General features: G+C 39.6%; 1 protein-coding gene across 1 annotated transcript in view; it reads right to left on the minus strand.

The window, feature by feature from the left end:
• Positions 1 to 9,841: 9,841 nt before the first annotated feature.
• The window catches only part of pcloa (piccolo presynaptic cytomatrix protein a), a 49,345-nt gene continuing 45,539 nt past the window's right edge, over positions 9,842 to 13,647 (minus strand). The window contains exons 23-28 of the mRNA XM_041030334.1: positions 13,197 to 13,385; positions 11,910 to 12,051; positions 11,669 to 11,730; positions 10,763 to 10,897; positions 10,094 to 10,239; positions 9,842 to 9,985 (exon numbers count right to left, since the gene is read on the minus strand). Coding sequence (XP_040886268.1) covers positions 9,842 to 9,985; positions 10,094 to 10,239; positions 10,763 to 10,897; positions 11,669 to 11,730; positions 11,910 to 12,051; positions 13,197 to 13,385 — 818 coding nt within the window. The remainder of the gene's footprint in view (positions 9,986 to 10,093; positions 10,240 to 10,762; positions 10,898 to 11,668; positions 11,731 to 11,909; positions 12,052 to 13,196; positions 13,386 to 13,647) is intronic.

Below are 13,647 nucleotides of genomic sequence, written 5' to 3' on the forward strand. Positions count from 1 at the left end.
TTTCTTATCACAGAACCCCAAAGTTTTTATTTCTATGGTAAACAAAGTTCACTTTGTTTGCCACAGAGGGTCACAGCAGACAAACAAGGCAAAGTGTTGCTCATCTTCTATCATATGAGTCACACAAATAGATTTACTGTGCAAATAGCTGTCCATAGCCCCCCACTCAGGTTTCACCATAACTCATACAAAAGCTGCTCCTCTGGGACCTCTTGCCAGGCAGGGCTCAGAGGTCGGGGGTGAGGAGAGTATTGTTTTAGTTTTACAGGTTACACCTTTAACCCTCTGTATGTCCCCCCGTCCAACGCCAAATAGTAGACAGACAAAGTTAGCATCCAGCTAGTGTGATGTACAGGTTGTGTTTCTGAGTGAATTAGGCATGTGTGTGTGTGTGTGTGTTTGTGTGTGTGTGTGCGCCTGGCAGGCAGCAGGTGTGGCCTCTATCACCAGCTCCCGACCCCACCCACCTGCACAGGGAATTGCCCGGCTGCTGTCGCCTAGCAACCCCTTCCTTGTCTCCACGTTGACTCCTCACAACCGATCCACAAGGCTGTTGTTTTCCCAGCCAGCGAGTGCACACCCTAAAGTGTGGTGTCACACTGGGAGCAGCACAGAGAGGGCAAAACAAAACAGATAAGCTCCCAGTATGACTAAGAAGAGAAAAACTGGAGGAAGTGAGCTGAGAAAATAAAAATCGGTTTTTCCAAATTCATCAAACACATGCTTTTTGATTGGCTGCACTCTAAGAAACTACAATGCCATAATCTTTAGTGTCAAGCTCATCCATTAAGCTCTTAACAATCCATTTCAACCAACTCTCCTAAACTCTGATCTTTAATATAAAATCTGAGATAATAAGGTTTAATTTTTTAAAAAATGCAGCAGCTCATTAAAACACATTTACAGGGCAAAGGCTTTTGCATTTTATTCAAATAATGGTTGAAATGCTCCTATGGCCATTTTTTTTTTTTGTTACATTAAATTACACTTTAAAGTCAAGTGAAGACGACACGTTTTTTTCTTTTAGCCAACTCCAGCATTTGTGATCATCTTTGGGTTTTTTAACTGTTCTTTTCTTAATGCTGACATCAGCAGAAAAATGCAGATCATAAGCATTCAGAGAGCAGTCCAAGCCACATGACATGATACAGTTTGAAGAAGCATCTGTCTAATCTGACTCCTGTCTGAAAAGTTGAATGTCACTGTCACATCCTTTCATATTTTTCAATATCTTGCAAGACAAACAAATTGATGTATAGACCGCTGAGCCTTCACTAAAGAGGAAAATTCATGAAACTGCACTCATGCAAGAAAAGAGGAAAGAAAATTGTACTACACTGTAATCATTTATTAATTCTTCTGGGCGAGAGCGTTACCCTGACAACAAATGATTTCCACATTTAAAGTTTAATCGGTATCTCCCACACACAGTGTCTTCCTGGCAAAGATGATGGGACATGTGTTTTATCTCCACATAAGCTGACACAGATGCAATCTCCATTGTCAGATCCAACCAGAGAAAAGAGATGGAACATGACAGAAGATGGAAAAACCATCCTTACAGGAGATTTGTGTGTGATTAAGTTGAAAAAAAAAACAGTTTAGCTGGAGTTTAGTGTCTTTTGAGGAAACTGTGTTTAAGCTTATTTTACAGTGATAACATTTTGGGAAATATGCTTTTTGCAGAGAGTTAGAACCTAGAGTTAGGCATCTAGAGTTCGCCAACACAGTATGAGTCAGGAACATAACCCTCTGTAAATCCACAACATGTCATTTTTACAATTTAGTTTTTGTATGGAAAGGAGATATAACGTGTGAGGTGTCGGTAGGTGGATTTTGTTTGTTGGACAGATCCAAGCTAGCCGTTTCCCCCCATTTCAAGTCTTCGTCCTAAATTTTTTCTTTCTTTGCAAATTCATAGCTGCTGATGGGCATCCTCGTCTTTGTCATTGAGTGGTCATCCTCAGTAATGACACACACAGCTTTTGTAGGTCACCACACATGCACACACACACACACACACACATACAAAAACAAAAAACGCCACACTCTCCTCCTTGGTGATGGTAGCCATGGTTGTGCTTTGTTGACTCAGTGAAAGAGGAGTGATGGCGAGTGTGTGTGATATGATGTCTCACTTGGGACAGGGGCAGCCTCAGTCCCCTCTGTGCACTGACTGATCACATTACTATTAGTGAAAGCTATTCTGTCAGGAGGAGAAGTTATTGCCCGGCGAAGGAGGGCTTCAGGGTGAAACAGGCATCCAGTGACAGGAAGTTGGCTTCAGGGGTGATTTGAGGTGATTGGACATGAAGGGTCTTAGCTCTCCTGTTCAACTTTTTTTTACTCACAAAATCTTGTTTCCCTCCTACAAAATTATGTTTTTGCTTCTGTTTTTGCGTCTTTATCTTTTGACATTTTCCAGGCTCTATTTCCTAATTCACATTTATGTTCCTGGACTCTGGCTTCATCTAATATCAAGACACTGACACTGGTCACTACTCTGGTGGCAGCATATCTGTGTATCATCTGAATTTTTCTGGGTGTCCATTTTGGCACAAGTGAACAAATTTAACAGGAAAAAGTTAAAGGTTCTGTTCATCAAAACAATCTAATATAAAATTTCTTGTATCTGTTTGACCACATTTCTTATCCAGCTCTATTCCCTTCTGCAACAAGACACAAAGGCTCAAAGAACAAATATTTCCAACTGACCCCTCAACTGACTGTTGTCGACTCCTCTTTGGAGATCAAGCCCTGTTGGATAGATGTGTGACCCCCGGCTGACCTTTGATAAGATGATGCATCCGGCGACGTCACCTGTGGCCTCGCCAGATCTCTGTCATTTTGATCAGCCTCACCGCTCAGTGAATCACAGATGCAAGGCGACAGCGACGAGTTTCCAGGCCCCTGTCTGACGCAGGCCACATCTTTGAAGGCAAAAGAAGGGAACAGACATCTTTAGAAGTGAAGGATCTGAGGGATCCATTAGAAAAAGAGAGGGAGAGTTATTGAGAAGAGGGATGGAGAGGGTGAAAATGAAAGACAACACAGGGAACATAAAACGAGAGGGTGAGACAAAAAGGGTATAATGTAGACAACAAAGTGGGATCTGGCGGGGAGAGCAAGGCATCCTTTGATCAAACTGTGAGCATTTTCAGCAAGAAGCACGTGAGAAGTCAACCAGTCCACAAAATATGAAGCTACAGTTAGCTTGTTAGCTTACATTAACATAGAGACTGGAAATCTGTCTATAGGTAAAAAATGAAAGTAAAAATCAGCCTACCAGTATCAACCTGTGCCAGACTCCCTGTGGCAATATGAATTAGTGTATTTCCAAAAACACTACACTATTTCTTCTGATGCATATATTTCAACTGTGAATAATTCAGTCTTTTAAATCTAGTGTGATGTGACTCTGAATTTCCAAATACAGCCAAATGTCAAAGTTTCTGAAAATAGCTTGTGGCAACACCACAGCACTCTTCTATTTTTAAAATGTTTTCTCTATTTAAAAGTACAGATGAGACTCACTGCTGCTCACTGAGCCACATACAGTACAGCTATCGCAGCCATTTATGGTGTCTGCAACAGGTGTCCGAGCAAAGATTATAATTACACTAGAATTTTAGAATACACTAGGACTGTATTCTGAAATGGGCAATGTGAAAATGGTTCCACTAGAAAGCTTTTTTAAACAAACAGATCCAAACTGAGGATCACAGCAGTGGTTTGGGTTCGGTTTCATTGCGTTAACTAAATACCTGATTAATTAAAGTTCTTTTTTTTTATCACAGAGACCTGCTTCATTGTGTTTTTGATAAATTCTTTCTACAAGAATATTTGCACGAAAACACAATATCAGTTTAAAATGTGGCTGGATGGTTCAAACCTAAAAATTAGTAAAATGCCCTGGTGGAATGCACCTAAGTATCATGTAACTGCAACACCACCATTTTGAAGTCAGCACGTGTCCTATGTCACATCTCATTGCTGCCTCCGTGTTGCTGTTAGCACCAAATATGGACTGGAGAAGAGGGATTTTGATATTTATCTCTTTCATGGTGTCACTTCTCTTAGAAACATAAAGTTTTGCTGTCACAGTGTATTTAGACATAGAATAGAATATAAACTAACTAAATACTGTAACACAGCTAAAACTCTTTTGGATGTTTGGTGACAAAATGTTTCCTGAGGTGTGAGGAGCTGAGCTCATGTTTATTTTGCAACACAACTCATTTTTATTTTGCAACACAAGCAGCAGACAGAAGCAGGTGGTTTGTAGCTGCAGCAGCAGCAGCTACAAACCACCTGCAGGTGTTGACACACATAATCCATTGACTGACTGTCTGTAAACACACATACACAGGTACACACACAAAATCAACAAATGAAAATGCATTCAAGTATTCTGTGTATTTGTATCATTTTCCCCATGAACTCTTTGACAGAAGGGGAATAAACAAAAGGTCAAAGGCCTAAAAGAAATGCGCTGCAGAGAGACACCATTGGGTGACTCTTCAAAATGGGCTCCTCACTCCCCCTGCTGGTAGGATTATTTAAGTGCTGGTATTCAATGTAATATTGCCCAAATTTGGTGCTATTTTTGCCAAGTTTTTGCACAAAGACTATGTGTGTGTGTGTGTGTGTGTGTGTGACAGAGTTAGGGGGATTGCGAAAGAGTAGGCCCTACATTTAAGGGTCGGAAATGAGTAAATAACCATTCTGAGTTCCCAGTAAACATCAAGCTTTCAAAAGAACTTGTACTAATTTGAACCAAGATAAATACGGTTTGCAAAACCAAGATAAATACAGGCTATTAGTATTAACATGTTTTGAAATGTGCAATCTTTGTGTATCTCAAATACTAATGTTGGAATGATGAGTAACACGAAGGGAAGGAGAGTAGAATGAGCAAATCAATCAGAAACACACAACTGTGATGTTGAGAAACCGAAACCTCACACTAAAATGGATAATTATGTGCTGTTTTCCTGGATCAAACTTCTCTTCAGTTACATGACAATTTCCTCATAATGTTGCAGGAACACAAAAATAATGATGAAAAACAGAAGACAAGAAGGCTTGTGATGTAGCTCAGAAAAAAAAAAACCAAATGCTCTCAGTGCACTCAAATGTTTTACCAATTTGCAAATGTAAAAATGTCTTTGTTGCTGGTAACATTTGTACTAGTTGCAGAATTGGAGTAATTTAACCCTGTAGGTCATCATTAGGCACCAAAACAATCCAAAAATATTTCATTTAAACACAAAAACTCAGGAAATAAACAACACATGTCCAGTCTTTCAAGCCACTGGCTGCAACTCAAAGGGACAATTAATTCCTTTTCAGTGGCGTCACTGTATTTCATCAATGCACCCTGGATACAGGCCCATTCTTGAGGCTTTCACTGCTTGACACATCTGTAAATTTGAAAGCCGAAGATGGTTTGATCTCAGAGAAATCCCTGATCACACAGCAAGCCAAAGTTCTACAACTTCTTTTTTTTGTCTTTCAGAGCTTTCTCTGTTTTATGGCGGACGTCAAAGACATGAACAGTGGACAGGACAGCACACAGCTGCTCATTCCTACAAACTTCTTGGCTTGTCTATGAACTTGTATTGTCACAGACTGATTCACTTCTGGTAGAGCTGGCATCAAAACCACTGCTGCTGACCAAAACATAAAGAACTCCTAATGCAATCCAAATGTTTTTGAAACAGACAAATTATATGTTACACAAGAAATAACTTTTTCAGAATTGTATCCAGTCTTCTGCAGTATATCAAATGCTGATGTTCATCACCTGGATGAGAATAAATTCTGCAAACACATCTTTAATCTTTGAAATGAGCCAGTACCAAACTGTCAGGGAATGTACTATATTCAAGTTGATGCTTTCACCATTGTTTGGACCTCTACTGCTGGCTTCTCAAGTGCTTTTGAAATGTCCCTTCTATCGACTCACAGTGTACAAACCAGAAGTGCTGTGTTAGTACTACAAACTGAGTGGACCACAGAGTGACACTCAAATTTATTAGGCCACTTACAAAGTACACACAAGTGTGAATGTATACTCTAGCTGGTTCTTTTTATGACTTGGCAAAGCAACAGACAGGAAAGCTTTAATTTGTACCGGCTGAGAATGATTTGAAGAATAGTGTCACTGATGTCATAACTTAGTACAATGACAAAAACAAGGGCGAATGGCACTTAACTACATACAAGGGCAGCTGCATATAAAATCAGCGGTACCTATGGTGCACATCCAAGTGGAGAACATGCTTCCTGGATATTGCATGGTGTAGTAAACAAACTGACAGACAGAGGAGGGAGAGGGAAACTGAGGCAGTCAGACCAGGTGATCTGAATCTCCTGCAAGGAATGTGTGGTGGTTCAGTGTCCCACTGCAATGATAACGATTATTAGTAACACCTGTGCTTTCCCTTCTATGACAAGTCAAAATGCCAGCTATGAAAAAAAGGACAGTTCACACAGCCACCAACAGATCACAGCCACCCACAGTCTTGAGATGAGGTCTACTCAACCAGTAAGTGGAAATACCTGTGCTGGTGTTCCTTGGCCTTGTAGACCCTGTAAGGATGTAAGCATGGACATGTAAGACCTCGCATGCAGCTCTAAATGAAAGCAAATGGCACCATCTGGTGGTTATATTCTGGTACTTCGTATCATTGGAATCTGCAAACGAGCCATTTTTGAAAATGTATCTATAATAATGCAATATTTAGTATACGCCAAAGGCAACACACAACAACACTTCATTTGTACTGATATTTAATATTTAGACATGGGGCAACAGCCATTTTTACAGCACAATTTGCATAATTTATCAATACCTCCTGTATACAATCACAAAACCATGACAGTAGATTTTTTTTCTGTTTACTTACAAGTGAAAAACCAGACAGGTTTTACAAGCATAATCTTTGTACAGTCAGCATACATCATCGATAATCTCAATAAGGTTTCTTTATAATTTCCCCCTCTATGACGTTTTGTTCTATATCTTTCTCTACCTCATTCTTTTTTTCTTTAATAATATCTGGACACAAAAATAGTATTGACCACCAACGAAACATGCAACATCCAGTGTGAGCACATTTAAATTCTCCTGCAACTACTTGAGTTGTTAAGATAGACTTCTGTGTGGTTAGACTCTGGTAAACCTTAAGTGTTTGGTGTAAAGGGTTGGGTTAATCTGGGTCCCTATAGACAGACATAAGGTCGCTTCTCAGTCTATCCACTGTACATTGATCAAGGGAAAAACAACTTCCTGTTACTTCTATGATAACACCTTTTTTTGTCTGTTAAAAGACCTATTGCTCCCCAAACCCCAGTATAAAAAGCTATGTATTTACAAGGTTGGAAATAGAGAGATGGCATCTGTGTGTGTGTGTCTGTGTGCACATGTGGGTGTGTGTGTGTGTGTGTGTGAGTGAGTGTGAGCAAGTCGATATTTTTTTAGACAGACAACACTTAAAAGAAGGGACATGCACTGGAGCCAGTGACATGCATGGACTTGGTATGAATATGCTATACACACAAGCACATGGGTATAAAAATAAGAAAAATAAAATAACATACATTGACCTCAAAACTACTGTTGTTTCAGGTATGACGTCCATTGTCTACAATGTTCTTTTTTTGGTCATTTTCTCTTACACATACTGGAAAATGAAACTATTCAAAGGGGAAGTGCATAAAAAGATGGGAATCATTTGAATAGGAATGTTATTATTCTTATCTTGATTCATAACTATGTGAAATTCAGGATCTCTGCATGTTAATTTCCATATGTGAGTGTGTGTTCGTGCACAAGGGCAAAAAAGTTGGTTCTCTGAGTTTCAGGCCCTCTAAACATTGTAAACAAGCACTACATTGTGTATAAAAACAAAATTTCTCTTTTTTTTTTATGTACACCTGATATGTACTGTAAACAAATATAATACAACATATGAAATAGTCTCACAGGCAATAAATAAAAATTCATAGAGCAATACAAAATAATACATTAAATAAAAAAAAATCATATTAAAGCAGTAACCATTTTGAGGAGGACATAAAAACACAGCAGTTCAAAAGAAAAATAAATACAAATGTTTCCTCTCCCACAAAATGTCACACTTCTGGCAAGTCAAGATGCAGTTTCCACCCTTATACAGTAGATGTTGCATAGAAATCACTCAGATAATAAGTGTAGTTTCACTGCTAAGTTTGACTGAAAATGTTGAATGAACCAGCTGTCCTGCTTCTTGACCCCCGTACAAGCACACAGGATGACCTTTCTCAAGACAAATATCTAAAGACACAACATTGCAATCTGAAGTGTAACTGGTAATATCAAGACAACACAGACTGGACAAAAAAGCCGGGACAAAACATCAACATGCTACTGTAATAGCATTGTCGTATCTTAGATTGATAACGGTGTTTTTTTTTTCATGGATAATTTCCAGCACGTTTGTCTTTTGTTCGCTACAGTATCTCCTGATGTTGCCATCCAGTTTCCTCTCTACTTCCTCACCTTGAAAAAAAATCTCTGGCTATCTCATTGTTAGAAGCATTATAGCATCAGTTTTACATTCTAAGCAGGAAAAGTGCAAAATACCACAAAAGCGTGCGTTGTTAAGTTGACTGCCCTTGCGAACAAAAGTAGGACTGATATAAGACTTGTAATGCGCTCGGATCTCACAAAGAAAAACAAGAAATGCTTAAATCTCACATGGTAAATGTCTCACATTCTAAGGGGCATCATGGGTAAATAAAACTCTATGTCACAATCATCAAGACTCGATTGTCTGTGGTAAAGGTATCTATATATCTATCTATATACGTTATAATTCATTTCCAGCTATGACACTTCACTATGTACAAAGTGAACCTTAGAGGTGATTTTTTTCTTTTTTGTGCAGAACATGTGGCACTGCATACCAAATAGATAGACTCATGCGCACAATATATAATGTCCAATTTGATTTATATTAATATTTATCATTTATCAAACAATAATTTGATAGAACTTAGTTTACACTTAAGGTGAAAAAACATGGGGAACAAGTAATAGTTTTTGTTAATAAATTCAAAAACATGCTTGCTGGGACTTTTTTTTCTCTTGAACTGGAATGATAAGTAGAGTGTTATAAAATATACTATGCTTCCTTCCCAGGATAGATTTTTAAGTAAATAATTGAGGAGAAGACAAATGATAGAACTCTACGCTAATATCATAATACAAAAATAAATAAGAGGTCTCCGTAAGGGAATCTTCGATATTTCATTCTCAAAATGATTTGTAACTCAATAAAACTCTGCATGTCATAGTAAAGCAATGAGGAAAACCTTTCATGGACAAAACATCTAAATAAATAAAATTAGAATCTACAAGTGTGTCCATTCCCTGTATTGTTATAATTAAATTTTTCTCTTCTGCGTGAAAGACTGTGTGCAAAGTTGTTGAAGATAATTGTGTGCATGTGTGTGTGTGTGTTTGTGAATTAAAGTGTGTAATACCTGGTTGATTCCGCACTTGACCTCAGAACTCAGCACTTGTGTATTCCTCAGCCCTGGTTACACTACTGTACACTGTTTGTCCTGTAAACATGTGTTCATATCCTGTAAACACATAAAGTCTTCCTCCTACAATCCTACATGACAGAAATCATCACCAGAACTTTTTTACTTTCTAAATCTTAAGCCCACAAACAAGGACCCAACAAGAGCAGATCTCTGTTACAGATGCTGGACCTAAATGCCCCCAGGTGTCAGAAACCTCCTTGTGCCCTCTCAAGTTTATTTTCTTTTTTTTCTTCTTCTTCTTCTTCTATGAGTGAATCTGGGCGGTGCTGGCGAGCAGCTTGTGCCAGCTCACCACTCGCTTGCGAAGGTCGACTTTGTCCAGCCAAACATAGGCCTCCCCGATCAGGGTCTTCTTCACAAACTTGCCACCATTGGACACCAGGAACAGCTGAAAAAAAAAACAAAAAAAACAAACAAACAAAAAAAAAAACTGTCTTATCAGCCTTGTATGTGTGTGTGTGTGTGTGTGTGAGTAAGGAACTGCAGGTGGGATTACCTGTAGAGAGTGTCCAGTGGGGTTCATACAGAAGCGGAAGGTTTCGTTGAAAGATGGTTCACGGTCATGACGACACACTCTGGTCTTTTTCTTGATGATCCTTTTCTGGGTGGCAATATTCACCACATAGAGCTTCACATAAAGATCTGTAGACACACACACACACACACACGCGCGCACACACACGCACACACAGACATAGTTATAAAGCTGACAGCATGAATCCAAAGCCCTTATACTGCTGTGTTTCCATGCCATATCGTCTATGTGTGTATGTAGCCCTGTTATCTGTCATGTTTTATGTATATGTTTTCCACATCAACATTGTTTTTGTTTCATACTGGAGAAGATGGATTGCAGTTATTACTATTAGAGGTGGGCGGAGTTTCATATTTTTCTGCAGTCAACCACAAGAGGGCAGCAAGAGAGCTGTAACTCTGAAGACTTTGGTGTTGATTCAGAAAGTCAAAACCACAAAGAAACCCCAAAGATCCAATCACATTAAAAATGATATGTATCATATAAAATAAAAAAATTGAAAAATGTTTTGAAAACAGAACTTTAAGTCCTGCATGCTGAGACTTTATCAAAGTGATTATTGTGTATGCAAGCGTAAATGGGAAGGTGCATGTGTACTATCATGTGTGCATTTAAGTTATTGTCCATTACCAGGCAGGTGGTCTGGAGTCTTGAACTTGTAGGTGATGTTGCGACATTGAAGAATCTCAAGGACCAGGTGCTCACCCTCCGTCTTCATCTCCTTCTTCAGAGCAATCTTTATCTCCCCCATTACCTGGGATTTACCTAAACACACACACACACACAAAGTAAGTCAGTCAGGTTACATATCCATTTGGATGGGTGGATTTAAGGCTGTTTTGCAGCTACAAAAATTTTTATAGCTATCAATTTACTCCCAGTATCACTGTTCTCCTATGTAATATGTCAAATGATGCATCTACTCTATGAGACTGCCCTCTGCTGGACACTAAAAGTAATCATGTGATGAGTAATCTCAAACATGGCCTGCATTCAATCACATTTATTTGTTTAACAAGGAAAGGGAAAAGTTAAGAGGAGCTCTGCCTGTCCTGTAGTTGCCTTAGCAACTGAGCAGAAATGACTGAGTTTTGAAAGCTGGGTCAACAAGACCCTGACAAACAGTAAAGATAGCCTGTGTTACAGAGACAGAGACACTGACACAAAAAAGACAGACGATAAAAGATGATAAGAGCGCAGAGCAGTGTGAATGTGTTAATGTGTTCATCTGTGTGTGTACTAAGCTTAAGTCTTTGTTGTAAAGGTGAGAGTGAGATAGCGAACCATTTTCCAGCTTTTTAAGGTCACCTTTGCACCTTTGCATTAGTCACAATTAGATGACTCACAGCATCACAGACAGGAGGGAGGAATGAGGAAAATTAGCACAGACATATAGACATATTACTACTAATACTAAAACAGATTTTAGCTTTGCGGCCTTAAAATGCAAAAATATGTGTATTGGTGTATGTTTTAAAGCCATGAATCAGCACAGTTCTGAATGCACACACACACACAAACACATGTATGGCCTACCTTCAGCATCACTGTGTCCCATTGATGATTTCATTACGTCTGTGCCGTTTGGGATCTTTCCACTAAAAAGAGAGGAAACAAAATCAGAGAATTTATTTTAAAGTACACAACAGCTATTTGATGTATATTTATTTCTTTGAATGGAGAGTGACAGTTAAGCATTGGATAAGCCTTTATAATAAATTAAAAGGGTAAAACTGGCAGCATTTTTAAGATAAAAGTTCTGAATAAGCTGACTCACAATCGGGGCACCTGGAAGATGGCACTGTCCACCTCGTTTGTCTCTGCTTCTTCGTCCAATAGGCTGTAGGCACTGCCACTCAGGCCGCTGTCCAATGACGCTGCTGTGACTGGGGCATCACTGGATCTGTAGCTCGACCGAGCTGTGCAGAGATACGACCACATCCATCACGGCAAGACAAGGACAAGAGACAGGAAGAAAACAGTGCACCTCTGCCAGGTCCAGGAATGTAAAAACTAGAGCCAAGAAGCATTAGTTAATATCTGCAGCAGCTAAAATCCATCATAATCAACTTTAATACTTAAAATAATTAATGTCGCAGTCAAAAGGCAGACTAATTTAAAGCACACAAGACTGAGTTGTAATGAATTGCACACAAACACTGAGGACTAGCAAGAAGCATATGGACAAACAGAGTGCTTAGAATCTTTCTCTCAGACAAAGACAAGACAGTAATAATCCACATATAAAGCTCTAACATGAAAAAGACAAATAAATCCAGAGAAATATCACACAGATATGTTTATGCAGACCAAACAAGAGGCACGTAGACCCTAGTGACATTGTTAGTCTTCTATATGTACTATTTAAAATCTAATATCTCAACATTGATTTAGTTTAAAAAGTTAAGTTACATAAATATAGTTTCACATCAGGAGGAGTTTAAAGGATGTTTATGAGTGTACCTCTTTTTAATAAATGTTTAAAAAAAACCTTTTTATATACAACAGTTTAGATGTAATTCTTTAAGAAGAACATGTTTAAATGTTTTACAGTGTACATTTCAGTATGTTGCTCTCAAACAGCTGATCAGGCAGTGTGATAGAGTATGAATGAGATGCGTGTGGATGTGGTGCAGAACAGGATCCATGCCGACACGTTTCTCTTTCAGGCCACTCAACACAAAGTCATTAACGGATCGCAAATGCTCACTAATACCAGTTCAATGAAGCAATGGGGGAGTCATGACGCAGCAGATGTGGCAGTGGCACAGTGTTAACTCTCAGTGAATCATATCACAGTTTGAGACATTCATTTCCTGGTATTAGTGAACTGTGTTGGTGGCCATGAAGGAAGTGTGCCTCGCTGCATGAATCTCTGGTGATGTGGCTGAGTGCAACTTTCTCTCTGTCTTCCTGTCTCTTTTATTAGCTTGTAAGACTCCCCTCTCTCTTTCTGCAGGTGTGCGTTAGTAGTATCGCATCCTCTCTTTCTCTCACTCTCTCTCCTTGCTCCATCTGTGCTTCAGTCACATGACAGAGAGGAGACTCTTGGGCAAACTCTCACCTCCGGTGCTCTGCGGCCTCTCTTCTGACACGGCTTTCCTGAGGGTCAGGTGTCTGCCGTCTGCTCTGCTCCCTTTGGCCGACACAACCGTTGGCAGGGCAGGCAGCCAATCGGACTGGGCTCTCTGAATGGTGAGCACGCCCACTACGCTGTGTCTCTGGTGCCTCAGTGAGAGGCGGCCTCTTTGGCCTGGATGTATTTGTTTTCACAGGCGCAGGTCAGATGTCAGGGGGTCAACGCCAGGAAACAAAGGTCATGGGGTCGAAGTTCAAGATGGAAGGGAGGAGGAGCGAGATGGAGATTCAGAGAGCGGTTTATCTTCACCATGGAAACCAGCTTGACTTTCAATCACATGCAGCCACAGTGTGCAGTGCACATTTGCCCCTCTTGCATGTCATTAAGGGACGAGGTGTGCAGCATCTACTGAGGTGCATTGTGGGTCCGGTAGTTA

Source organism: Toxotes jaculatrix, chromosome 22 (genome assembly GCF_017976425.1).
Source record: "Toxotes jaculatrix isolate fToxJac2 chromosome 22, fToxJac2.pri, whole genome shotgun sequence".
Taxonomy (NCBI): Eukaryota; Metazoa; Chordata; class Actinopteri; family Toxotidae; genus Toxotes; species Toxotes jaculatrix.